We start from the raw sequence: 25,929 nt of genomic DNA, 5'->3' as shown, positions 1-25,929 counted from the left end.
TTCACCCTCCTTTCACCTTTTTGTTCCATTCCGGCCCTCAACAGATTAGATGGCGCTGCCCATATTGGTGAGGGCGGATCTCTTTATTCTTCTTCTGAATCAAACACTAGCCTTTTCTGGAAACACCCTCACAGACACACCAAGAAATAATGTTTTACCAGCTATCTGGGCATCCTTTAGTCAACTTGATACATAAAATTAACCATCATGGCGCCCTTATAAGAAGAGACAGGAGACAGGAGAAACAGGAGAGAGCTTTCTCTCTCTGCTTTCCGCCAGGTGAGGCTACAAAGAGAAGACAGCCGCCTGCAAGCCAGGAAGAGGCTCCCCATCAGACCAGATCTGCCAGCACCCTGGCCTTGGACTTCCAGCCTCCAGAACTGAGAAAGGTTTGTTGTTTAAGCCGCCCCCGTCTTTGGTAATTTGTTACAGCAGCGTGACTGGCTAAGACACTCCCTGAAGGGGCTCTCCTGCAGCCTGGCAGTCAAGGCCCTCGGGGGCAGGCGGGGCTCAAGCAACTTTCCCAGACAATCTCCTTCCATCCGTCCCAGAGCCCAGCCTGCCTGGTGCTGGACGCGTGCTTGTTCACTCACACTGTCCCTCTGCCAGGGTTCACGCGTTCACACCGGCCCATCCTTCAAGGTCTGATGTCGGCTCTGTTACATGTCTACCTGATGTCTCCCTCCCTTTTTGTCTGTGCTAATGAAACCCTGATTTTGTTTGGAGCCACTATGTTCCAGGTAGTTGATTATGCTTGGTGTAAGCCGGTGTTTTTCAAACTATGGACACAATCCATCACAAGATTATGAAATCAATTTAGTATAGTGTGACCAGCATTTAAAAATTATAAACTGAAGAGTGAAGGTAAGTATTGTTTGGTGAAAGTTTACTTTTCAGTTATATATGTGTGTGTACAGTGGTTTCAATGTGCCATGTATAGTTGACCCTTGAACAACACGGGTTTGACCTGAGTCCAACTATACGTGGATTTTTTTCAATAAATACTACTACAGTACTACACAATCCACGGTTGGCTGAATCCGAGGATGCGGAAGCATGGATTGGGAGGGCCCACTGTAAAGTTATACACGGATTTTGGATTTTCAACTGCAAGGAGGTTGGCACCCCTAACCCTCCTGTTGTTTAAGGGTCAGCTTTATTACCTATTATGGGTCTCCATCAGAAATTTCCAAAATCACTGGTCTAGGCCAATCAGGAGGCTCTCAAGTCCCCATCTCCCAGCTCCACTTGCAGCTAACACCAAAAAGAAAAATTAAAGATATAAATACACATGCCACTAAGATGAAAAATAACTAATAAATATTTTAAAAATATTTAATCACACTCTTAAACCTAGGTACCCTTTTAAAACATCTGTAAGGTTGGCAAGGATTAGATCAGGGCTGGTGGAAGTGTGGGGTTCCAGGTATGCTCATATGTGCATCTAGAAGGTAATTTCATAACTACAACAAAAGTCATTTGGAGACTTTGTCCAAGGAATTCCAGCCCTAGGAATTTATGCTAAGGAGAAAATCAAATGCCCAACAAAAAGGAATTGATTAAACAAATTATGATACGGCCGTAAATGGAATTCTAGGCAGCCATTAAAAATATTTTAAATCATTGACTTGGAAAAATGTCCACCACGTGTAAAGGAAAGGAAGCATGTTATAAACCAGTATGTAGAGTCTCATGGAAATATATTTACATGTAGAAACCTATACCTGTGTATATATTATCAGAAACAGTTTGAAAGAAAGTACAACAAATTAGATGGTAAAATTATAGATATTCCTCTCCACATCTCTACCTTTTTCTTAATAGTCTTCTGACTTTTCTATAACAAATGTCTATTACCTGAGGATTGACAAAAGCTTTTAAATTATGCGGTATTTACCATTGCTCAAGCCAGGAAGGCGGTCCCCACCCTCCTTTCTTAGCACGTGATCAGCGATGGGGGGCATGTTATGCCCACGTGTTTAGCAAGCATGTGCCCCACCCATGGTCAGGAGCCTTGCTCCGAGGTCCTGGCACCACACCCAAATTCTTGGAAAACCAAGGTCTTGGTCTCCCTGTTGGTACATGGACATCAGGACCCACCACACAGGAGTAAATGAGAAACCAAGTGCTAAGCATCACATAAATCCATGTTGTCATGCCTCACACTGTCTAGGTTCCTTAGGGAGAAAAAAAAGGTGATTCAACCATAAGCAGTAGAACCAGAACAATCCATTCCTAGTCCAAATTCTAAAAATAGCACTCAGCAAAGCCAACCTATGGAGAATTGGAATCATATGAGAGTCTGGAAAATGTGAACTGAAAAGAGGTCAGGAGGAATGGAAAATTTGTTAAATGCTCACGCTTTTGTTGGAAAACCACTTGATTTAAGAAAAAAGTCTTGTGCGTATTGGTAAGAGCTCTGGTGCAGGGCTGTCCTGGGGTCTGAGCACTGCACAGTTGTGAAGGACCAGTGCTCTGCCATTAGATGAACCAGCCTTTAAATCTTGGTCCTATTCATCTCTAGCCGGATGACTGTTGAGAAAAGCCTCCTAGCCTCAGTTTCCACATCCATAAAATGGGGACTCTGCAGGCATATTGTACAGATTAGATGAAGTATGAATTAAAAGGGCCTTGTATGATGGTTTGCAGTAGATGTCTAATAAGTACTGCTCTAAAAATCATTATTCTTCTTATTACTACTACAGCTATTGCTTCAAGCCAAAGCTAGATGACACTGGGGTACAGGAGAAAAGTAGCTTGCCCTGGGACAGAGGTTGGGTGCCTGTTAGAGCCCCTTCAAGGCTAAAATTCCATCTTTCTAGGACCTACATCATCTTTAAACATGTTCTCTTTGAAGGAGAAATGAACATCCATTACATTTGCAAGGGAAAGTCATATTCTTTCCTGCGGTGTTTTCTAATTAAAGATGAGTAGGATCTGAAACCTCATGGCTTTATGTCACCCCGCCACCTGCTTCTTTGTTTCCAGTTCTCAGTCCAGTCCGGACAATGAGGGAGCTGAGCCCAGTTTCCTGCTATTCAGCCTGGGGCTCTCAGGGTGCTTCCTTCCGTTGCCTGTTATGCAAATGTGATTTCCATCCTCAGCCGGTGACCGGGTCCCAGCCTGTCTGGGCAATCATTTCAGGGGTAACAGACCTGCAGGCTGCTCATCACTACATCATCCAGTGAGAAACAGAAAATCAGACAGAGATTGATTTTGCCTACGTGCAGTGTCAGTACTGAAAAAACACAAGGACGAAGTCTAAATCGAAACCTCTGTTAGGTGTCTCTATGGCCAGTGGAGGTTTAAAGGTTCCTGCAGAGGTGCTGCTTTTTCCTTCCGAGGTGGAGACAGAACCAAGTCAGCCTGGGGGGCTCCTGGCCCTGCCCCGACTCCAGGCCTCCCTTGCCTGGTTAATTCCGTAAAAGCAGCCCCCCCCCCCCGGTGTCCCTGATTCCATGCTAGCTGCCCTACAACCCATTCTTCACACAGCAGGAAAAAGCAACATCCTAACTCCTTATCTGGTCCCCAAACCAGGAATATCCTGGCTCCTCCTGGTCCCTGGGCTGGACGCCCTGCCATAGCCCACCTCTTACTGCATTTCAAGCTGCATCCTGTCCTTAACCCCACATCCCTTCAGCCCTGACTTCCTTCTGTGGGAAGAATACACCCTTCTCACTCTCATCTCAGCAACCTTGAACTTGCTGGTCTCTGCCTGAAAGAAGTTCCTTCCACCTCAGGCCACATCTTACATGTCACCTTTTAGAGGGCTTCCCTGACCATCCCCATCACATTATCTTGTTTCCTCTATGGCACCCATCACCCTCCGCACTACTCAGCTGTTCCCAAGGTTATGGTCTGGTTTCTGCACTGCAAAGTAAGCTTCCAAGTGAAGGACCCTGCTACCTCGTCTGCTGTGTCCCTCGTTCCCAGAACAGCAGGCTGCTTGCTCCCAGAGGGGATGAATCTCCCGCAAAGGGTTTTGGTGCCCAATTGCACAACTTAGTGGACTGTGTGTCCTTTCTCTCTTCCTCGACTTTGGTGATTAAAACTTTGGAGTGTCATGTGATATCTTGACCCAGTGCTCTATGATTTCTGCATGATTTACCTGAAAAGTTCTACTGCCAGAGGTTGGGGGTGGAGCCTTGAGGGTGCAGGAGGCGGAGCATTGAGGCTTGAACATCTGGAAGACACCGGTTCAGCCCTGCTCTGCCTCATCTAACTGCCCTGTCTTGAGCAAGAAACATCAGTGAAGTGTGGATTTTAAATAAAATGTAGGCATATGCTAGAGAACTTTGGCTCCCCAATTCTATTTTAGTCTCTTCGGTCTTTACCTTGGGAAGAGCGTTGGAGTTGTTTGTTTCTGGCCCCATAATCTGAGGTCCAGATCCTAGACAGTGAGGGCTCTAGGCCAGGGGTTCTGAAACTTGAACGTGCACGTGAATCACCTTGATCGTCGGGCACCACTTCCAGAGCTTCGGATTCAACGTGGCTGGGCAGGGGCCAAGAATCTGCAGTTGTAACATCTTCCCAGGTGATGGGATGCTTCTGTGCCGGGACAGTGCTTCGAGGACCACTAATCTCAGCTGTGAGGCATCAGGTAAGGATGGTCAGCACAACTTAGATTCGTACACTGCTTTATCATTGACAAGCCGAGTTTTAGATGCATTATCTTATTTGCTCCTCCCAACAACCCTGAGAATATTATCAAGCCCAGTTTAAAAACGAGCAGACTGAGGTTTGCAGTGTCACACAGAGGAAGTCCCTGACTCAACACCACACAGCCAGCCAGCCCTCCCCGGACTTCCTAGAGGGGTAAACATTCTAGACATCCAGCGTCCACAAGGTCACCATGCCCTACACCCCTTAAGTCCTGTTACTCTGGCATGAATGACCACAGTCACCTCCTTAAGGGGTTTCCCTTCATTCATTCATTTCTGACTTGTCCTTCCTTTTTTTCTTTATCCGTTTAATTCCTACTCTTTCTTCAAAGCAGCCTAAGTGCACATCCTCCACAATGACTCCCAGGTTTATTCATCCAATAAACATTTATTGGCTGCATCCATGTGCCAGGAACTGTACAAAATGCCAGGGCTACAGTGAACACGGTGAAACCCATCTGAATAAGATGTCCTGTTGCAACCAGCACCTATGTTTACAGTAGCACCTACCTCAGTTAGTGGTCCCCTGTCAGGCTGCAGATAAACTCTGAACAGAGAGCACAGCTTATTTAGTTCTGTGCTGTGCACAGCGACTGACTGTGCCATGAATATTTTACATCAAGCCCGACAAGCTATTTATGCATTTTTGTTGTATTTCACTTATCTGGTTAACCCTGACATGATAGCTGTCTCTTTCCCGAGTATTTACATTTTTATGTAGACATATCTAAAATGAAATGAAAATAAGCTTGTTGAAAATAATTGCAGTTTTGAAAGTACCCACTTTGCAGGTGATTCACCCCTCAAGAGCTTAAACACTCTGTAATCCCTGATCTAATTCCCTCAAAAAGGTGCCAACTGTACTCTCAAGACCCTCATTTCCTCACCTGCCAAAAAGAAAGTTGTAAGTGAAAAGCAAAATACATCATGCAGATACGTTCCCTTCTTTTTCATCACTTTAAATATCAAACGACTCCAAATACAACTTTACTATGCTGTGCCAAAACGTGCCTTTCATTAACTTGCCAGTGAGTGTTGCTTTTCTTTTCTTACTGAAATTTACAACAGCAAGGCCAAGCGTGCACTTGCTGAGCATTGCCTGTTACTAAGGAAACGCCTCAGATAACAGAAACTCCCTTGGAACGCCAATTTCTTTTTTAACAACTTCCCCTCTCAACTGTACACATTCCTCCTTAATCAGATTAAACGTAATCTAAACCATCCGAGGTGTCTCAGGCATATATGAATGCTGCATATCACACTGCTCCCTAACACAGGGATATTTTCAGCCATCACGTACATGGTACCATCTGCTTCAAACTGGTCCCAGATGATCATGATTTTGCTGCTCTTTTGACATATTAACTCCTTTTCTTTCCAATTCTCTGTGCTGTTAGGCTGTACTCATAATCTATACTTCCTGTACAATTTCCTGAGAGACAAGGGGCAAGGCACATCTGTTCTGTAGAGTATATGAACAAATAGGACTTTGCCACTTATAAACACACTTAATGTCGTGATGACCCAGGGTGTTGGAGTCTGACTGCTGAATAAGTGGGGCATAGTCGTTTTATCTTTTCCTCTACAAACAACAAATAGTAAATATCCAAAGAGTACTTTTAGAAGCACACGTTTTAGGGAGTTAGGTCTAACACCCACTCCTTTTATGTAAAAATCTCTAAATAGGCCCTTTCAGACCTCCAAGTGTTATGAATGTGGGCTGTAATCCAGACCCTCCAGATTCAGTGGCTTAGAACCAAAGCCACTTACATCTCTCTCATGTATAGTCTAAGCTGAGTGTCCCAGGTTGATGGGCAACTCCACTCCGCAGAGGCGTTCAGGGAACCGGGTTCCTTCCCCGTTGAGACTCTGCCATCCAGTGAGCCCTGTGCATTTACCTGCATGGCTGGGGCAGGGCCACACCTTCTCTGGGTTCCAACTGGTGGGAAACGGAGAGGTGTAGGGGACCCGTGACGGTATGTACCCTTTGGTTTCCATCTCTTGGTGAGAATTAGTCACTTGGCCACATGTAACAGCAAGAGGGGCTTGGGAATGTAGTCCCCAGCGAGGCAGCTAGGTGCCCAGCCACAGCTCTATGCTTATGCCACAGAAGATGCTGGTGGACAACTAGCAGTATTTAGTAAAAAAAAAAAATTTTTTATTATTTTTGGCTGCGTTGGGTCTTCTTTGCCGCGCGCGGGCTTTCTCTAGTTGTGGCGAGTGGGGGCTACTCTTCGTTGCGGTGCGCAGGCTTCTCATTGCACTGGCTTCTCTTGTTGCGGAGCATGGGCTCTAGGCGCGCGGGCTTCAGCACTTGCAGCACTGAAGCCGGCTCAGTAGTTGTGGCTCGCAGGCTTAGTTGCTCCGCGGCATGTGGGATCTTCCCAGACCAGGGCTCAAACCCGCGCCCCCTGAATTGGCAGGCGGATTCTTAACCACTGCGCCACCAGGGAAGTCCCTCTTATTTTTTTCTATTTTATGGAAGCACTGTGAAACTGCTATACAATTAGTTTATTTTAAGCAAATCCAATAGGAAAAAAAATCAGATTTAAGTTAAAGAACTATATTTATTTTAAAACTGAAATAGACCTGAGAGATCATTTGGTTATTAGACAACTTGCCCCCAGCAGCTGTTATTTCACTGACTTGTTTACTATCAGTCCTCCCCAGGAGGGCAGGGACTTTGTTCATTGCTGATCCCAGCAGCTAGAGCAGTTCTGGACACATAGAAAGTGTTAATAAATCTTTGTTGAAAGAATAAATAGATTGAACTGAAACAATCCAAAATGTAGTGATTTAAAATTATTTTGTGATTTTATATCCATCTCTGCTGAGTTACCAGGGATGGGAGGAAAATTTCTGAGGTTCTAACAAGTTTCTTCCATGTATATGTCTAAAGAGTATAAAGTCTAACTGCTAGCCAAAGTACAAAAGTACGAAGAAAATTTGGACAACCTCTGAATGACTCTTGGTGTTTATACTTCTATCCCAAAGAGAAAGCTATGAGTCTGACTTACGTTGTGCCTCAGATTTTTTTTTTTAACCAAAGTACTGTCTTAAACTTGACTCCCAGATGTGAAAAGCACATGGTGTGACATTCAAATAGCTGCAAAATGAAGTACCTTAATTTGCTGAGAGATATTAAATGGTCTATGATCAAGACCCAGCCTATTTTTTTTCTCCAAAGACAAAAATCAAACATTTTTCTCCCATTAAAACCAAAAGAATAATTCAAATTAGACAGTCCTGTCACTTGTGAACTGGAAGGAAATTCTTATTATAGAGTGGGAAATTCACTCCACTGAATATAGTAGTAAATATTATTAAAATAAATTCAGTGACCTTTTTAAAAAAGATTATAAAATTGAATTTATTGAGTTTCACACAAGATGCACTTATAAAATTAGTACTGAATGCCATTTTAACAGAAGAAATGAACATCATTCCAAACTCCCAATATATTCTGCCAAAAAAGATCTTTCAAAAATGACAGCACAGTAACAGAGTAATTCAAGCTGAACTGAAAGATATACCCAAATCATATTTTTGCTCTGATCAGGGCTATGTTTGGCAAAGTTATCCCCAAACTATTCCCATTCCTCGCGGACACTGTTCCTTACGTTGGTGAAGAGAAGATGGAAAAAAGAATACCAATCCTAAAACGGGCCTTCATTGAAACATACACAAAACAATTTAAAATCTTTCATTTTTAAGCTAAAATAATTCCTGGTTTCACAAAAGCGTTTCTGTACAATTTTCTTTTTTACCCCACGTGAACATTAATTTCGATTTCTTTAGCTTTAATGCAAAACATTAAAATCCACTTTTGTTTTTCAGAGGAATAAGCCAAAGCATTAAAGCTTGCTTTTTCACATTTCACCCAGGAAACAGACAAATCAGCTAAAATTTACCTTCTGCACATCACATGCTGGAAATATCAGCACGAGAGCTGAACTTTAAAATGAAAACATCAAAGGAAGTTAACAGTTAACGGTTAACACCTGGACATTCTGAAATTAGACCCTGTAAAATTTTTATAAAAGTGCAGAAAGGTTCCTCAAGGTAAAATGTGGTGGAAAATAACCTGTCCTAGGACGTGGGCCACAAACTGGTAATTAAGCAGAAATGGAATACTGATGTCAAACAAAACCAAAAAGCACCTTTTGGCTGCTCTTCCCAACATTCCCGCACAAACACCTGTCCACACCCAGGCAGACACCTGAACGCCCCGAACACCCCATTCCCTTCCCCCACGCAGCCTGCCCAGCCCGGCGCAGGCGCACGTGACGGCCACACCTCCCCGCACAACACAGGCCCGCCCAGGCGCAGGCACACAGACAGACCCACCCACGCACTCCAGAAGCCCGAGCAAGATGCTGCCCCATCCGCTAGAGGATGGACTTCAAAACTGTTGCTTGGAAAACCCACTTGAAGTCGACACCTTTGAATTTTTATGTTGACAGTTCTTAAGCCTGTTCAACACCAAATCCTTTCAACTGTAACAGTTTAGGAAGCAATTAATTAGTTTTAAAGTGAAACCAGTTAACTATACATTAAAGTTAACACTGCTCCGCTTTCTCTGTATAAAAAGTGCCTTTCTGTAAGGGAATTCCTATTTTATCCACCGCAATGAAACAATACACAGCTCACGTTTTGCTGCAGAGTAAACTGAAAAATTATGAAACATTTTCTCAGTGATGCATAACCTTCATTAATTAATATTTTTTAAATAAACTGGCTTAGGGTCTTTTTTTCCTCTATAAAATGCTACTATTCATCATGTCTTATTTAAGGTAGCTTTTTATTCTGATTAATTCAGGTACATCTTCAAAGATTATTCTGGTGGTAAGAACACTTATCTTGACTTAAGTTATAATTACTATTATTATTTTTAATGGTTTGGCAGATGAAGTGACGTTTGAAAACTGTGGAAACAGAGTGAGGCTGGAAAGGGAGCATCGTGCTACAAGAGCTTCTCAGTTTTCCAGGTATATCCTTATACTGAAGAGGACGCACGTCAAAATCCGCTCTTCTGGAAGCACAGATTGACAAAGCAAAGTGATGTCTGTGCTGCTCCTGTCGGGCCCAGAGAGACTCTGCCGCTTTGCCAAGCAGGAGGAACTTTTCCTAATCCGTCAAGTTTTCCAAGGAGTCAAGGCTGGAGGTCACTGTTGGCTGACTCACGTGACCTGACCTTCAGCCAGAGCACATCACTGGAAGAAGGACACTAAGATTTGCTTTCCATTAATAATTTAAGTTCTTAAATAAATATTTAAGTGCCATTTTCAGCATCTGTCTGTCCTGGTAGCACAGCATCTGCTGCCCCGGGACTCTGCATCTTTGGCACACGCAGCTACAGAAATCAGTCAATTCGGTTTCCACAAATTGTGAACCTGTCTATCTCTAACAAATCTTTCTTTGAGGATCTGTGTTTTAATTCAGAGTTTTCTTGCGTTATGTCCTTCTCGTCACCATCTGGAGTTGTCAGAAACTGATCAGAATTGCTTGTCACAAGTAGTGGTATGACATTTTCCTTTTGATGAAGAGGCTGGCTGGTGACCGAAGCAGACAGGTTTTCTTCTGTGGAAAAACAGATTCATTTAATTAGAAAAGGGTTTCCCCCCAGCTTATAATAACCACAAGCTTACCAATATAGTGGTACTGAAAAAAAGTGTGGATTATCCATGCTTTTGGATAAAGCGAATAACAGCCAAATAGCAAGTTGTATAAGCCCCAGAGTTTATAATGAAACTCAGAGGCTACACTATTTCTGTTTCCTCGTCCAAAATTTTATATAAAAGCTATTACGTGGATCATGTCACACAAATAACACTGTTACCTGATTTTGGAAAGATCAGAGCTCCTATGTAACAACCCTCCTCCTATAAAACCAATAATAAGATTGTTGCCAGAGCTGAAAAATTAATATTGATTCCTAAACCTAGGACATCAGGGCTAAGTAGACTCTAATCCATTCCACCTCTTATGTGTAGTCACATTAGACATAGTCAGCATTTCATGTCCAGGAAGTCCAAATCAGAAATAAAAACAAATCAATGGACAAAACCTCTAATGTTTATTTTGGGCCATGGGGATCCTGAGCCTGGCCTGAGGAGCAGTGGTCTGGGGGCCTGGACCCACCAATCTCTGAATCATACATTCAGTCCTTGTAAGAGCAGCTTCGTCAAGGTAAGGATGACATACCACAGATGGTACATATTTAAAATGGATGATCTGATGAGTGCTGATACATATATACACCTGTTGAAACCACTGCCACGGTTGAGACAATGAATACATTCATCTCTCTTGGTCATCCCTCCCTCCTGCTGTCCTTTGCTTCTTTTAGAACATGATGGACTCCATGCTGTCTTGACAGCCAGCCGCTCTTTTCATATGCAAATTGGGCCTGAGCTGCCCGACTTGCAATATCTTCCTGAATGGTCTCTGGCCAGTGGTCTCCTGACCTCCAAAACATCCTAACCAGACACAAAGGCACTCGCCCAAAAGGCACTTCTTATTACAGGGCTCTGGATCCAGTGAACTTGAACTGCAGTGAGTGCTCCAGGTTTTATCCCCTCTTCAACTGGAGGCTTCTTGAAAGCAAGACCGATGGTTATTAGTTTCTTAATGTGTTGAAGGAACCTAGCCTAACAGAACACACATGGACCCATTATGAACTATCCAGGTAGCTGAAACAAATGCAATCCCATATTACCAATGGTACTTATATGTTCTTTAAAACTAAAAATTATTTTCAAGTTAATCACAAGTTTCTGTTCTACTTTAAAATAAAGCATACATGACGAGCATGGCTCTCTCTTCAGACTGGCCTCTGGCCCAGCTCTAGTCTCATCTCTTATTCCTTCCAGAACAAACTCGACGCTTGGAATACTGACCCACTAGTTCTCTTCTTTTTCAGGCCTCCACGATTCAGCCCATGCTGGTCCCTTTCCTGACGTGCCCCGATCTTCACCTGGCCCTATTTCTTCTCACCCTTCAGGATTTAGTTCAGGCGTCACCACCTCCAGGAAGGGCCCCTCTCCTGTCCCCTCCACGCCCCTGTCTATAACCTCACTCACCAATTTGGATTATCCACTTTTGTTGTCTCCCCTGTCAGTCTGTGAGGCCCTAAAGCATGATTTATTTACCTTTGTATCTCCAGCATCTCATATACTACTTGTCACACACATTGCGCCCCAGTTCTTCCTCCACATCTTCCAGGCCAGAAACCCTGGACTCATCCTCAACTCCTCTCCCACGGCACAACCTCACTGGCAAGCCCTGGGCTCCTCCTAATCCACCAGAATCTGGTCAGCTTGCCCGCTCGCATGCTCCCCAGTGGCCTCCACCTCTGGGCTCACCCTTCTTTTTTTGTTTTTTTAATAAATTTATTTTATTTATTTTATTTTTGGCTGCGTTAGGTGTTTGTTGCTGTGCGGGGGCTTTCTCTAGTTGTGGAGTGACGGCTACTCTTCCTTGCGGTGAGCGGGCTTCTCACTGCAGTGGCCTCTGTTGTTGCGGAGCACGGGCCCTAGAGCACAGGCTCAGTAGTTGTGGCGCACGGGCTTAGTTGCTCTGCGGCACGTGGGATCTTCCCAGACCAGGGCTCGAACCCGTGTCCCCTACATTAGCAGGCAGATTCTTAACCACTGGGCCACCAGGGAAGCTCTGGGCTCACCCTTCTTGAGGTTAATTTCCACAAAGACTGAAAACAGTCCTTTTAAAATGTCTGCTGGATCGTGTCACTCCTCTGCTCCAAGCCCTGCAACAACCCCTTCACACAGGAAAAGCTGAGATCCTCACGAGAGCCCACAGGGCCCTGGGTGACCCGGAGCCCTGGGCAGCCTCTTGGACCCCCTTCCAGTCCCTCCCGACCCCGGGGGAGAGGCTGTCCCTTGACACGCCAAGCACGTTCCTGCCTGGGGCCTCTGGACGCATGGCCTGTGCCTGGGAGGCTCCTCCCTGGAAGGCTCGGTCTCTGCCCGGATGCCGGCTGCTCACGGCTGGGGAGTGCCCCCAACCCCCGTCACGGTCCCTCTCCTGAGTCTGCTTTAGTTTTCTCCACAGCACTGACAGCCACCTGCCGTAGTGCACACCCACCCCCTCTCTCTCCCCGATGATCCAGCTCTGCCTGCCCCCCTGCTGCATCCCTGGACCTGTCAGGTAACAGGTGCCCAATAATCATCGACCGAACAACCAACGAAGGAGTGAAAAAGCTCGGAGCACTGCGTTAGGGGCACCTGTGATGAGATCCACAGCATAAACATTAAAAATCGACAGCTAAGCAAAGTGAAATCCAATCTTGAAAGCATTGCTAAACGTCGACTGAACAGTGATCTTTTTATTAAGTAGAGTTCAGACAATTAATTCATTATAGAATGATTCATAGAAGTGATAAAAAGAACCAAACCTACCTTGAGAGGGTTTACATTTATTTTGTGATTTACTGGATGGTTTGCTGGGAGCGCTGGTTGGGGGAGGGTTAAACAACTTTTCTTCCATTTTGGCTTCCTTCACGTACTGGCATGATTTTCCCAACAGGACAATGCTGTTCAGTACTTTCAGAGATATCAACCTGAAACCGGAAAGAAACAACCAACCACTGCTGGAGTCCCTCTCAGTCACTGGGCAGGCAGAGAGGAGGGGGAGAGAGGATCACCCAGGCGCCGCAGGGCCCAGTGCCTTATGCAAAATCCGAGTTTCTGGAGGCTTCTTTACCACGGGGGACCATTTTTGAAAAACTCCTTAGTTCTCATTATAGGAAGAAATTATACTTAGAAGTCTCACCTGGTTCTAAATTGTTTGACATTTATTCTTTTATTACAAAACAAATACATTTAGCAAATGCAGATGAAAAACAACAACAAAAACTTATAATGCCACACTTCAGTACAAATCACTGTGACATGTGGCATATTATCCTTCAGTCATTTTTGCTCTGAATGTACGTCTATTCATACTTCTCACTGTCCAGAAATGGGGTCTCTTCAGAAGGCAGTAGGGGATTGGAGTTCAGAGCGAGTGCAGGGACTCCAGGGGCCAAGTGCTTGAGTTCGAATCCTGACTCCACTGCTCAGGACCTGTGTGGCTCTGAGTGAATCTCTTAACAGGTTAATCCATAAAGGAGGTGATTTCAGTAAGGTGCTCAGAACAGTGCTGAGCACATAGAAATGCCAACAACTTTTGTCATTTTATTACCATCGTTGTTGTTGACATGACAATACATCATGAATATTCTCCAGAACCGCTGGTGTTCCTCAACGACGTTATCTTAATGGTCTCACAATGCTGCACTATATTGGTTATCATATAACCAAGCCCCTCAAAGCCCTTAATTTCTGGTTACTTAGGCTATTTCTAATATTTTGCTTCTATTAAAAAGTTTCTGGTTAGGAAAACTTACGTTAAATCTGTGTTTCCTTAAGATAAATTCCAAAATACATAATTACAGAAGTGGGATTTCTGGGCCAAAAGGTACATAACCTTTTTAGGCATTTGAAACAAATCTGGCAAAAATTCTGAAAAAAACTCTTCACACTGGTATCGTCACACAAATAGGGGCCCTTAAATGGCACAACACCAAGGACCTCACGGCCAGTTCTACAGTGAGTGAAGACGTGGGTGGCTATTCCTTAGGCCTGATATGAAATCCTGGCAGTGACACGGAACTACGCGTCAGTGAGGGGAAGTCCGAGGAGGGGCATGGAAGGAGGTCAAACAAGAAGCAAACAGGCTTCCTTCACTCTCCCCGGCCTCCCCACTCCCCACTCCGGAGCACCGAGGGCCTCACATGGACCCATGGCTGCAAGGACCTTCCGTGTGCGTGCGCCACTCTTCCAGGTTTACCGCCAGCCCCGACTTCCCCCGCCCTCCTTACTCAGCCCTTCCACTGCTTCCTTGACACCACTAGGGGATGTCTAGTAGGATCTCAAGCTTACAAAACCCAAACAGGACTCTAGATTTCAGCCCCAACCCTCCAAAAAAACCAAGGCGAACCAGCCCCACGTGCCTGTCTTCACCGGCTTCCCCATCACAGTGGACGGCCAGCCCATCACCCTAACTGCCTGAGCCCCACACTCTGTGATCACACTTGATGCTTCGTGTTCCCTCTCGCCTCACATTCAGTCAATGCATCAGCAAGTCCTGTACATCTCCAGCTTCAATGTATCCCTAGTTGACAGATTCTTAGCACTCACTGCCACCATTCAATTCCAGCTGTGGTCACCCTTCCTGGGAAAGACTGGAACAGCTTCCTGACCTGGCCTGACTTGTGCTTCTCTCCTTGCTACACTCCAGTCCATTCTCTGCACAACAGCCAGAGTGGCCCTTGCAAAAAGCCAGATGGATCTAGCCCTCTTGTGCTCACAAGACTCCAGTGGTTCCCCTCCCTCAGAGCTGAAGCCCAGGCCCTTCCCAGGGTCTGTCGGACCGCCGGCCATCCTTGCCCACGCTCTCTGCCTGGCAGGGTGGAGGTAAACAAGGAATGATACTAAGAACTTCGGAGGGCAGTGTGAGCATTTGTGCCAGAGAAGGAGGATCTCCCGTTTTTTAATGGCAGTAACTGCTGAAAGTTACCTTAATACAGTAAAGCATTTCTATGTTCATTCAAACAGTACATGGTATGCAATCTGATCAGAACCACATCTTGCTTTGGGCATCACTGACATTGGCCGCGTAGCCTGAAGGCGGCCCTGAGGGTGCGGAAAGCTTATTTGTAACTCACATACTGGGTGGAGACGGTGAACACTGACCGCTCCTGGGCTCCTGCGTCAGACACCTCTGGAGCACCTGCCGACTCAGTCAGCAGGCAGACAGCGGTGTAGAAAACACACTCAAAACGTGGAACCGGAAATACCCAGATGTCTCTGGAAAGCGGACCTCGTCCCAGAGGCAGATTCTGGGTGACTCTCTGGCTGAGGTCACTACCGCTACGCTTATCCTCTCCTCACTTTCTCCTCTCGAGATACTCAGTTCTGACTGCCGCCCAGAGCACGGCTCCTGATGCGCCACTGCACGTGAGCACAGGGACCAGGGATGGGGTCCCTTTCCGCTAAAGTACGTAAACCTAAAGCTAGGCGGGGCTACTTTATCATAAATTCACGTCGTGAAAAAACTAGCTGTGGCAAAAATGCCTTTTTTATATTATTTTCTTCATACCGCTTATTACTATCTTAAAGTATCTTAGTTGTTTATTTGTTGCCCTTTGTCATTCCCAACAAGATATAAGCCGCATGAGACCAACAAATCTGCAGATAAAAGTTTAACCAGTCACAGGCAGAGAAATGATACATTTCTGCAACTCCTTTGGGTTTATATGACATAGGCCTAGAGCATGCTAAATAATCAGTATGATAAACATACTAGAAACAAAGATTTTTTTAAAACATAGAACAATATCTGATTACAATGGCAGATTTTATCATAAAACATGGGTGAAACTTAAGTCCTAGGCAGAAAGGGCTTTAAGTGATTTCACTAAAAGATTAAAATTAAATCTAAAGTGCTATTAATGCTACTACCAAACAGCATATTTAATTTAACTAGAATTTAACTGAGTCACAAATACATTTGGAGATACATGCTGTCAAGGGAGACCCCCAAGACAGTTGGGATGGGCATATTGTTATGATTTAGCTGCTATTAGCTTCCATCACATCTTGCATTTATACTTTACTGTATAACCAAAAACATATTCAAGAATGGTTAGTCTTACCCAAAATAGAAGAGTATGACACAGGCATAAGACAGGATTCCTTGCACTTTAATTGAGCTTGTTACAACTCTGATGAGCTAGCCAGAAAAAAACCGAAACAACAAAACACATAAACAAAACATACAAACACAGAGTTATTAGTTAATATTTAAATAAAGATTTCTCCATGCAGATTTTAACACTTTGGGCACATACCTGTGGCCTTTGTCTAAACTCAAGAAAGCAGTTCTAGTTTTGTTGATTCATATCAGAATCTGGCTGCTTGTGAAAGCTTCTGTGGTAGATTTGGATTCTTTAGACAAATCCAGGATGTCTGTGGCTAATGCCACGTTCAACTGCTGACTCTAAAGTCAGACACTGTACCTAGTTCATGAATGACATGTTTACCTGTACTTATTAACAGAGATGCAAATCAGCTGACTTTTAAAATAAAAATTATTCTGGAAGATACAAATGAATTCATCTTGCTGCATGTGTCCCTACCAGAGCTAGAAGCATTTAGTGGGCATTTCCCTCGCTCCTGCTTTTTCTGTCCTTTTTTCTTTGACTCTCTAAGAACCCCCAATGACTTGCAGGGGGAGAGAGAAAAGGGAAACTTAGGGGGTTTTTACTGTTTAAAAAAACTAAATACTATTACAAAATTAATTACTTAAAGGCCAGAAACGTTCTGCCTCTTTTGGATAGTTATGATTAAACACCTATTTTCTTACTTATCTCACAGAAACATAGGAGTAACAGCACTATCCTTGGAAGTGTGCTGAATAAATCTGGTGGGATCTGTCGCTGGAAAACGTTTACACATTATAGGTTCAGCTTGATAATGAGCCCACATATTAGGGTATAGGGGGACTGCTATGTGAAAATAGAAAATCAGGGAAAATAACTGACCTTATCTAGTAATGTTATCATCAAATGGAAGGGTCTCTAAATAAATATCATAAGATACATTTTAAATGACATTTTAAAAATGCTTTTAATAAAAGAGCAATTGGGAGAAGACAGACAGAATGGACTGCCATATATTCAATAAAATTTCACGATGAGGAAAGATATGGAAGTCCTCATCTCTGTCACAGTCTCTAATGGGGAAATGACCCGTCGTACAAACATTTGTGATGGAAAGTAACATGGTTCTAGAATTTTATTCATTAATATGAAAGGCAAACCAATGATCACATTCAAGGCTTAAATGACTTTATTTTTACCCAGTACATTATTAGGTAACTTTAAGATACATGTGTCCCAAGTCCAATTTCCTTGAGACCTTAACATGATTTATTTTACTTTTCTTGGATATGAATTCATTCTAGGACCAAAAGTAACATTTACAAGGAAACACTGCCACTCTTGGCCTTAATTAAAGAATTATCTTAGTTACTGAGGCCTCAGCTTATTCTTCAGGGCCCCTAGATTTCTACCAAAGCTAGGGTGTCGCTCTGGCACTCTGTGAGAAAAGCGCTGCAAAAGAAAACCTGCTGGATCCCCGCATAACTACATAATCCCCTTTGAAACTACAGGAGGTTTCCCAGAAGTGTTCTGCTAATCAATTATTAATTAAATTTAAATCTTTTTGTATAACAACCATAAAAACTTATTTAAAGAGTAAAACAAAGACTGAAGAAAAATCTAAAAAATCTACTAGTTTAAAAAATTCATACTAATTATGAATCGAGTTTTCTGGCAAATAAGTTACTAATAAATAATTATTATTTGGCAAAGCAGGGACACACTTAAATCCAACCACTTAACCAATCCTTTAAAAAAAAATAAAGTCAGGCAAACTAGGTTTATTCTCACACTGTTGTATACTTTTTCCAGTTGTAGAAAACAAGTGTAGAAAAAATTTAAATTCTATTTCATCAATCTCTTAAACCTTTAACAAATAATTTTACTCTTGAAAAATTTTCTGTTTTTCCAAAATTCTAGGAGCTCCTATTCCCAAGCAAAAGAAAGCCAAATTAGTTAGTATATAATAAAAACAAGCTCCTGATACAACTGAAAACATTTAGGATGTGGTTATTAGAAGAGTCCTGCTGAAGTTTAAATAACATTAAATCTATTCATCATCCATTCTCTAAAAAAAAGTTAGGCAAGCTGGTCAAAACTACAGTTAGTATAATCTACAACTTCTTTATACATCTCTTAGTTAATTTCTATGGGACTCTGCATTATAAGAGAACTTCAGATGTCCTTTGACAAAAAGATGGTTGCATTTGTTTTGATATGAGAATAGGTAGCCAAAAAGGAATATAGGGACTTCCCTGGTGGCGCAGTGGTTAAGAATCCGCCTGCCAGAGCAGGGGACACGGGTTCGAGCCCTGGTCCGGGAAGATCCCACATGCCGCAGAGCATCTAAGCCTGTGCGCCACAACTACTGAGCCTGCGCTCTACAGCCCACGAGCCACAACTACTGAACCTGCGTGCCACAACTACCGAAGCCCACGCACCTAGAGCCCATGCTCTGCAACAAGTGAAGCCACCACAGTGAGAAGCCCATGCACTCCAACTAAGAGTAGAGCCCCCGCTTGCCGCAACTAGAGAAAGCCCACGTGCAGCAACAAAAACCCAACACAGCCAAAAAAAAAAAAAAAAAACCCAAAAAAGAATATAATATAGAGAATATATATAAGTGCAGCCAGCAAATCTTCTTAATTAACATTATTACAGCCTTAATTAAATATTATAGTAACTATATGCAAGGCTGTTCTGAGCAATTCATTAAAATATCAGAAGTTGATGACTAATTTTTTTGGTTGATCTAGTAAATTTCAGTGCTATTATTTAAAAATATATATGATATTTCCTGTGTATAACAGTAGAAAATCTCCTTGTAAAAACTTTGGAAAAATTTTAAGAAGTAGTGCTTATAATGAACACAGAATATTTCTTCATTTGTGCATACCATATTTATTTAATCTATTTCATCTGTTGCCAAATTTTTACTACTATAAATGCCACTGCAATGCATAACCTTGCCTATAAATCATCATGTGCCTTTTATAACTATTTTCTTAGGATAAATTCCTAGAACTGGAATTACTTCATCAAAGCATAATACTGTCACAGTGCCCTTTAGAAATGTTGGATCAACTTCTACTTCCACCAATATGTGTTACAGTGGCCACATCAATGCCTACCACTAGGTATTTCCACTCTAAAAGAAAAATCGTTGCCAAATGAATAAGCAAAAATGAATACTCTCCTTGTCAGGAAAGCCATTACATAAAATAGAGCCTTAATATCATTTACCTATTGGATGGCTCAAAATCCAAAAGGAAAATACTATAAAACAAAATTTCCTTCTAAGTCATGTACCTTTAATTTTTATATCAAGTCCTTTTAAAACAAACTTATTGATAATTCATTTATTAATATTCTGTGATGACAGTCATCTCGTCATAAAAAAGGGAAAAGTATGGACTTACTAAAACAGCTAGTGGGAGAGGAATAAACCCCATCCTCCGTGCCACGGAATCACTGTAATCAGTATATGCCTAGACAGAGAAAGGAGAAAAGGATTTACGGGATTAAACAGCATTTAAAAAGTACAATTCACTCATCACCAGCAAATGTTATAAACAGGTGAGGCTGTGAGCAAGAAGAGAACCTAGCACCTATAATGTAATTTAGTAAAATGATGTGGCAATCTAAATGTTCATAAGAAGTTTAAAATACAAAGCTGCATAACTGTTACAACACTGCAGAAATCATACCCTATGTAATGTTACATATTAGTATTATTTTTATTATTTTGTAAACATTTAGTGTCGAGAACAGAGATAAGTAGGAAGTTTACCTAGCTTTCCCTTAATTAATATCCCATGCTAAATTAAACCACTGTTCAGTTAACTTCAGACTATGTCTTTAATATAATACTCACATTTTTCTGTCGACTGCTAACAAGGTCAAAAGCAAGGCTGGCTCTATATTCACTGTAGACCTAAAGACAAGTAAGAATGAAATATTAAGTAATATAGTGCAAACATACAACGTGGAAAGATTTACCTTGTAGATAAGATGTTCAATAACTAGCCAGGAAGAAGATGCTAATAACTAAGTGACATCTGGGTAGTTTTCCTCTTATTCGTTTTCCTACAATATGGGTAAAACATAGCCTCAATTCCCCCAACTGGTAAGTTCACAGGCTTTGTAAAGGTTTATCTTAAAGAGGGATAAATATTCAACGATTATGATCCTGAGAGTTTAGAATTTGGGGAGGAGTGGCTATTTTAAGTAGTGTAAGGCACAGAAAATAATTCTGAAAATTTAAATTAAATGAACACTTTAAAAAATACTATTACTATATATCTAATGATAATGATGCCTTCTTAGAAAAATGAATGGTAAACATGATATAAAGCTGAATTCGAGAACACAGTTATGAAGGCACTTGTAAATTGTCATTTCCACTAAAAACTGCACTAAGTATTCAAATCAATCCTATTAGTTTTGACTTATGTTGCTGAGAAAATGATCCCATGAAAAGGAATTCTTGTTTTGAGGAAGCCAAGAGAGTAAAGGGTAAAATTACTTTATCAGCGTTTTGCAAAAAAGTGTAAAATTATATTTTATTCAAGTATATTAAAACATTCAGAAACCCAATAATCCAATCATCACATTATAGCAGCTGCAACTGCATTACATTTTAAGTCTTTGCCTTTTGAAATAAAACAATAAGCATCAGAGTAAGACAAAGCACAACCAAACCAAACCTAGATAACTGGTGAAATTACTATTCATTTTGGTCCTGAGGTAGGAATGAGGACCGCACTAAAAAACTTGCCTACGTTTTGTTTACAAGCCTACAGCCCCATTTCTATTTCTGGAAATTCTATAGAATACCTGGTTATAATATAAAACAAATCTCTCAAAGTTCCAGCAAATGCTTTCACTAGAAAAATATAAGGCTCTTGTCTTCTAGGACTTCTCAGAAACCTATTCATAATCACAGAAAAAGAATCAATTTTTAAATATAAAATATTAAACAATCTAGGCAGAGAGAGAAGTTTTGATATCTAATGTTTTAAATAGAAACAATGTGATTTTTAAACAGTTTAAGTAGATAGATTATGATGGTTATTAACCGTTTATAATGGTTTTGAGTTAGTGACACCCTGATCTCAACTACTGGTCAATCTATACCTCTACCCAAATGTATGGAACCAGAACTGTTTAATATTGAAATAATGTACTTTCAGTAGTACAATTATTTTTAGAAATTTAAAATTATAATTCTAACTTTAAAGTAGTAGTACTTTTCTATTTTCTTCATAAATGCAGTAAACTTAAACTTGCTCTTCTACAACTTTATAGTATTAACCAGAAGTCAACACCAAACACTGAACTGCTTATTAAAATACATACATCTGCAGTAATGTCATTGAACTTTGTGATAAAGGCATGTTTTACAATATCCACAGCAATTTCTGATGTAACCACCATACAGACATCTGGAAACAACACCCAGAGATGATCTATAAAGTAGGGGAGAAGAGAGACAATTAAATCTCTTAATATGAACAAAATCCATAATATCCTATCACAGGCTACCACAGAAACCTGCAATCTCCACAGGGCAAAACTATAATGTTTTCAATAAGTGATAATAGAGAGAGAAGCAGCATTCAATTAATTATCAGAAGAGCCATATTTTATCAAGATAAAGGATAAGTCATTCAACAAGTATTTATTCTGTGCTTCCTCTGTGCCAACCCCTATTGAAGTGGGCACAGTGGCGAGCAGAGCCCCTGGCTCCCTTCCCGGACCAGCACGGGAGGACTGGTGGGATGGCTAACTAAGCAGGCTCCTTGGAAAACTCTCTGGCTGCCTTAATGTGACGGTAAATAACTACTAGGAACGTGTGCTGAAGTCAACTGAACAAATTCTTTTCCCTCCTTGATCACTAAGACTTAAAGATACTGATCAATCATTTATTTCACTGTCATACAGATGTAATTTGTCAGATTTGCTCACCTTTACCGTATTTATTAAAATGTCAATTCAGTACCAAGTACCTGACCGAAAAATGCCGACAGATAACCTCCTTAGACCTTGAAGAAGGATATAAGAGTGGGACAGAGCAAGAAAAGGATCAGAATTGTTGGCAGGGACCTGTAGCAATCCAGCACCTGGGCAGGTGGAAGGTGGGGTGAAGAGAGCATAGCTGGGGCTCTGCCTGCTGACAAGACAAGGCAGTCTTAGGGAGTTTCACATCCTGTTGAGGTTTGGGGAATCAGGGAACCTCTTTCAACAATAAACTCTGCCACTGACTGGCTAGATGATGCTGGCAATTACCTAAGTTCTAGCTTCCTCATCTACAAGATAAAAGTATCTACACTTCACCATTATGAGAATTAAATGAGACAAGGGTGTAAAGTGCATAGCAAAGGGCCCAGCATACAGAAAAGCTTGTACTATTTTTATGTTGTTCATCATCTTGGGAATTTAGGGTAAGCTTCTGTAAGTGGTATTTGGTTTAAAAAAATTTTTTTAAAAACCTAAAAAAAAACAAAAACAAAGAGTGAAAGAATGATGAATTTACCAACAAAGAAGTGTTCCTCTTATCATACTCGCAAAGAAAACTAAGGTAACTTGTTGAAAGTCAAGTACAAATGAGAACACGACTTTAAACATCCAGTTGTCAGCAGGTTTAGGGATTACTGTCCTGGGGCGCAACAATACCGCTGTTTCAGGACTGCTGATCCCACGCGGGCTCTGCTGGGACCAGCCACACTCGCCCGTTACTGCCTCTCATGGACATCCTGTTAGGTGACTTAGTTATAAAGCAAGAATCCAGCTATGCAGAGAATGTGTGTGTGTGTGTGTGTGTGTGTGTGTGTGTGTGTTTGTGTGTGTGTGTGTGTGTGTATGTGTGTGTGTGTGTGTGTGTGTAGGAGGGGCTTTGCTACCACAGGTCAAGTAGCCTTTGGATCTATTCAGATGAGACGTCAAGCCACTGTTAAGATATACCATTTGATTTTATGCTTTCTACAAGAAAATAACTCCTGGAAATATATTTCCAAGATCATATATCTCATTCTACATCTGTTTCTGATGTTTCACACACACCTGAAAACTAACAAGTTATTAAATACCTATAACATGCACGGCATTGGGGGTATTAAACTGCAAAACATGACTTCGATGCTTAAGAACAAGGTTATACAGAAATGTCAGACGTAAAAAATTCTAAATTATTTAAGATATCTGATCATTTCCCACCAAGCTGACTTCAGCACCACCAGAATGCGTTCTAATTACCTATCTATTTCTTCTATTAGCTTGTGATTCCTACGCACATCTTAGTCCTTCTTACCTGTGCCAGTGCCCAGCACATAACATATACTTAGTGAATGTCTGCTAGCTGAATGACTGATGAAAATTCATGGAATCTCAACAACTTCCTTGCCAGCCTTGATTCAGAGAGTGTAAGTAACAAAGTTTACTGCTTTACATTATATTTCTTTAATTTATCTTTATTCAAAATGCTAATTCATAGGCAGTGAATGAGTAAAAGATAAATTTTAGGAAAGAATAAAAGTTCTTCTGGTGAACCCGTAAAATGAAAAAGATCTGACTGTATTTAGATAACCACAGCACACTCCAGTTAGAAAAATCAGCAAAGAGGCTTGGAAGCTGCAGTGCTCGACAGGGTCCACTCACCCACTGGGTACACAGCTCTAGAGATGCTGTGTGGCTCACGGGAAATGACGGGCCAAACACTACGGCCCGTGGTCTGGCTCCCACCAGACCACAGAGAGCACACTCAATCTGTCCTACTGGAACGGTTATTTCCAACACCCGAAGAGTTGAACAGCTAAAAATTTTGAAGTTTTCGGCAATATTCATTTTATTCCATGGAAGAGAATGATTTTTGGTTCAAGAGTAAAATTGGAAGGCACCGTATTTATTAAGAGTTACTTACCTGGATTCCAAGAAAATTGTTCCATGTTTCTTAGACACACTATTAGCAAAAGCACATAATTTGTGAATCGTTCTTTAATATCTGAAAAAGAATTTAACATACAAATAGTAGATATATAACAAATTGTATATAAATAACAATTATAGAGTATGTATCTAAAATAACTTTTAGTCAGAGCATGATGAAATTGTAAATGTGTGTAAAATTAATATATTATAAAATATATATAAAATGTCTGTAAAATTATATATAGGGTGGTGCTTTGTTGGTAAGCCATCTACTTCTTTCACCAACATAATTCTAGTATGGAAATTCCAGTTTTCTACAGACTTCAAAAAATATTCAAGCCATCAATCTGCTCATATTGAGTCAGACCGCTCCTGTGGTCTTTGGGAATGTAAGAAAACTGTTTTCATTTTATAGAAGAAGAAATAATAGAAGAGTGTAAAATATAAGACTTAGGGTAACATAAAACCCCTGCTTCCCAGACTATTTCCGATCTGGCAAATAGTAAGTATACAAGTACCGACCTGATGAATCCTTCAGCTAAGAAAGTGCTAGTACTACAATAGCATTACTAAGAATATATGTGGAACTTAGGGGAATAAAACAAGCAAAAAATTAGGTTTCATGATATTTACCGTAAGTTACTAAGTATTCTGAGCTTAGTCTGAATGAATTTAATAAAAGCAAATAAGTAAATTCCTGCTAAAGGCTAGTTTACACATTTCACTTTTGAAGCTGTTATCTCCATCAGAGCCTAAGATACTATGTAACCAAAAAATGGAATGAAATAAATCTATGTCTGTGCTAAGTCTGGTACATCCATGTGTTGCGTCTATGCAATGGTAGGGCTGTGGCTAGAAGCCACCACGCATATAGTGCCCATCTCAAAAGCCTGTGTACATCTGTCATTTCCCTAATAATCTAATATCTCAGGAGTTCAACTGTGGGACCCCCTGTAGCCCTCTGCATTTCAGTTTCACTCTGAAGTCCTTCCTGGGACTGCTTTGTTCTTCCTTTCTGATTTCCACCTTTCCCTGTCACTCTAGAGCAAATGACTTGGACTTTTATTCTACAGCTAAACCTCGGCCTCTGTAAGTGAGCTGGCGTTTTCCATGTGTCTTCTTCCCTAAATTCCTGAACTCTCTCTAGTTAGTAGCAGTACCTCTTTTCTAGGGTAGCTCGGCTCCTAGCCCCTATTTGTGAGGAGTCTGAGCTGTACCTTTACTTCTTCAAAGGCCAGGGGGCACAATTTGCTGTTCTATTATGAATCCATAGCGTTATTTCTTACGAAATGCCACGTTCTGGGGTATAAGCTCACAGCACGGTGAGTCTCCAGGGGAAGAGCACAGGCGTGCCCCCTCGAAGGGCACTGCAGACTTGCAAGGAAGCACACTGTGGAGTGTAAAGCACACATGTTGTGACTAGTTCTAGATCACATTTTCAACTTATTCTGTGATTTCAAATGGGAGTATAGGTTAAAAGAAGCTGAGAAAAGCCTGTCCTAGAATAATTTCCATCATAATCTAAATAAAATGTATTCCCTGCTACTTATGTATAGTTAACTGTGGGACTTAATTCATGGGACTAATTAAATTTGTCCATGTACTTTCAGTTGGAATTCT

The 25,929-nt window shown here is 41.5% G+C and overlaps 1 protein-coding gene across 1 annotated transcript in view; it reads right to left on the bottom strand.

Moving 5' to 3' along the window:
* Positions 1 to 8,012: 8,012 nt before the first annotated feature.
* Positions 8,013 to 25,929, bottom strand: part of TAPT1 (transmembrane anterior posterior transformation 1) — a 60,193-nt gene continuing 42,276 nt past the window's right edge. The window contains exons 8-14 of the mRNA XM_036852588.1: positions 24,302 to 24,382; positions 21,742 to 21,851; positions 20,258 to 20,317; positions 19,803 to 19,871; positions 16,378 to 16,454; positions 13,079 to 13,239; positions 8,013 to 10,241 (exon numbers count right to left, since the gene is read on the bottom strand). Of these exons, the coding sequence (XP_036708483.1) occupies positions 10,024 to 10,241; positions 13,079 to 13,239; positions 16,378 to 16,454; positions 19,803 to 19,871; positions 20,258 to 20,317; positions 21,742 to 21,851; positions 24,302 to 24,382 (776 nt within the window). The 3' untranslated portion in view covers positions 8,013 to 10,023. The remainder of the gene's footprint in view (positions 10,242 to 13,078; positions 13,240 to 16,377; positions 16,455 to 19,802; positions 19,872 to 20,257; positions 20,318 to 21,741; positions 21,852 to 24,301; positions 24,383 to 25,929) is intronic.

The sequence above is a fragment of the Balaenoptera musculus genome, chromosome 5 (genome assembly GCF_009873245.2).
Source record: "Balaenoptera musculus isolate JJ_BM4_2016_0621 chromosome 5, mBalMus1.pri.v3, whole genome shotgun sequence".
Lineage (NCBI taxonomy): Eukaryota > Metazoa > Chordata > Mammalia > Artiodactyla > Balaenopteridae > Balaenoptera > Balaenoptera musculus.
Note: the sequence above shows the minus strand (reverse complement) of the source record. Positions and strands in the feature narration are given on the sequence as shown.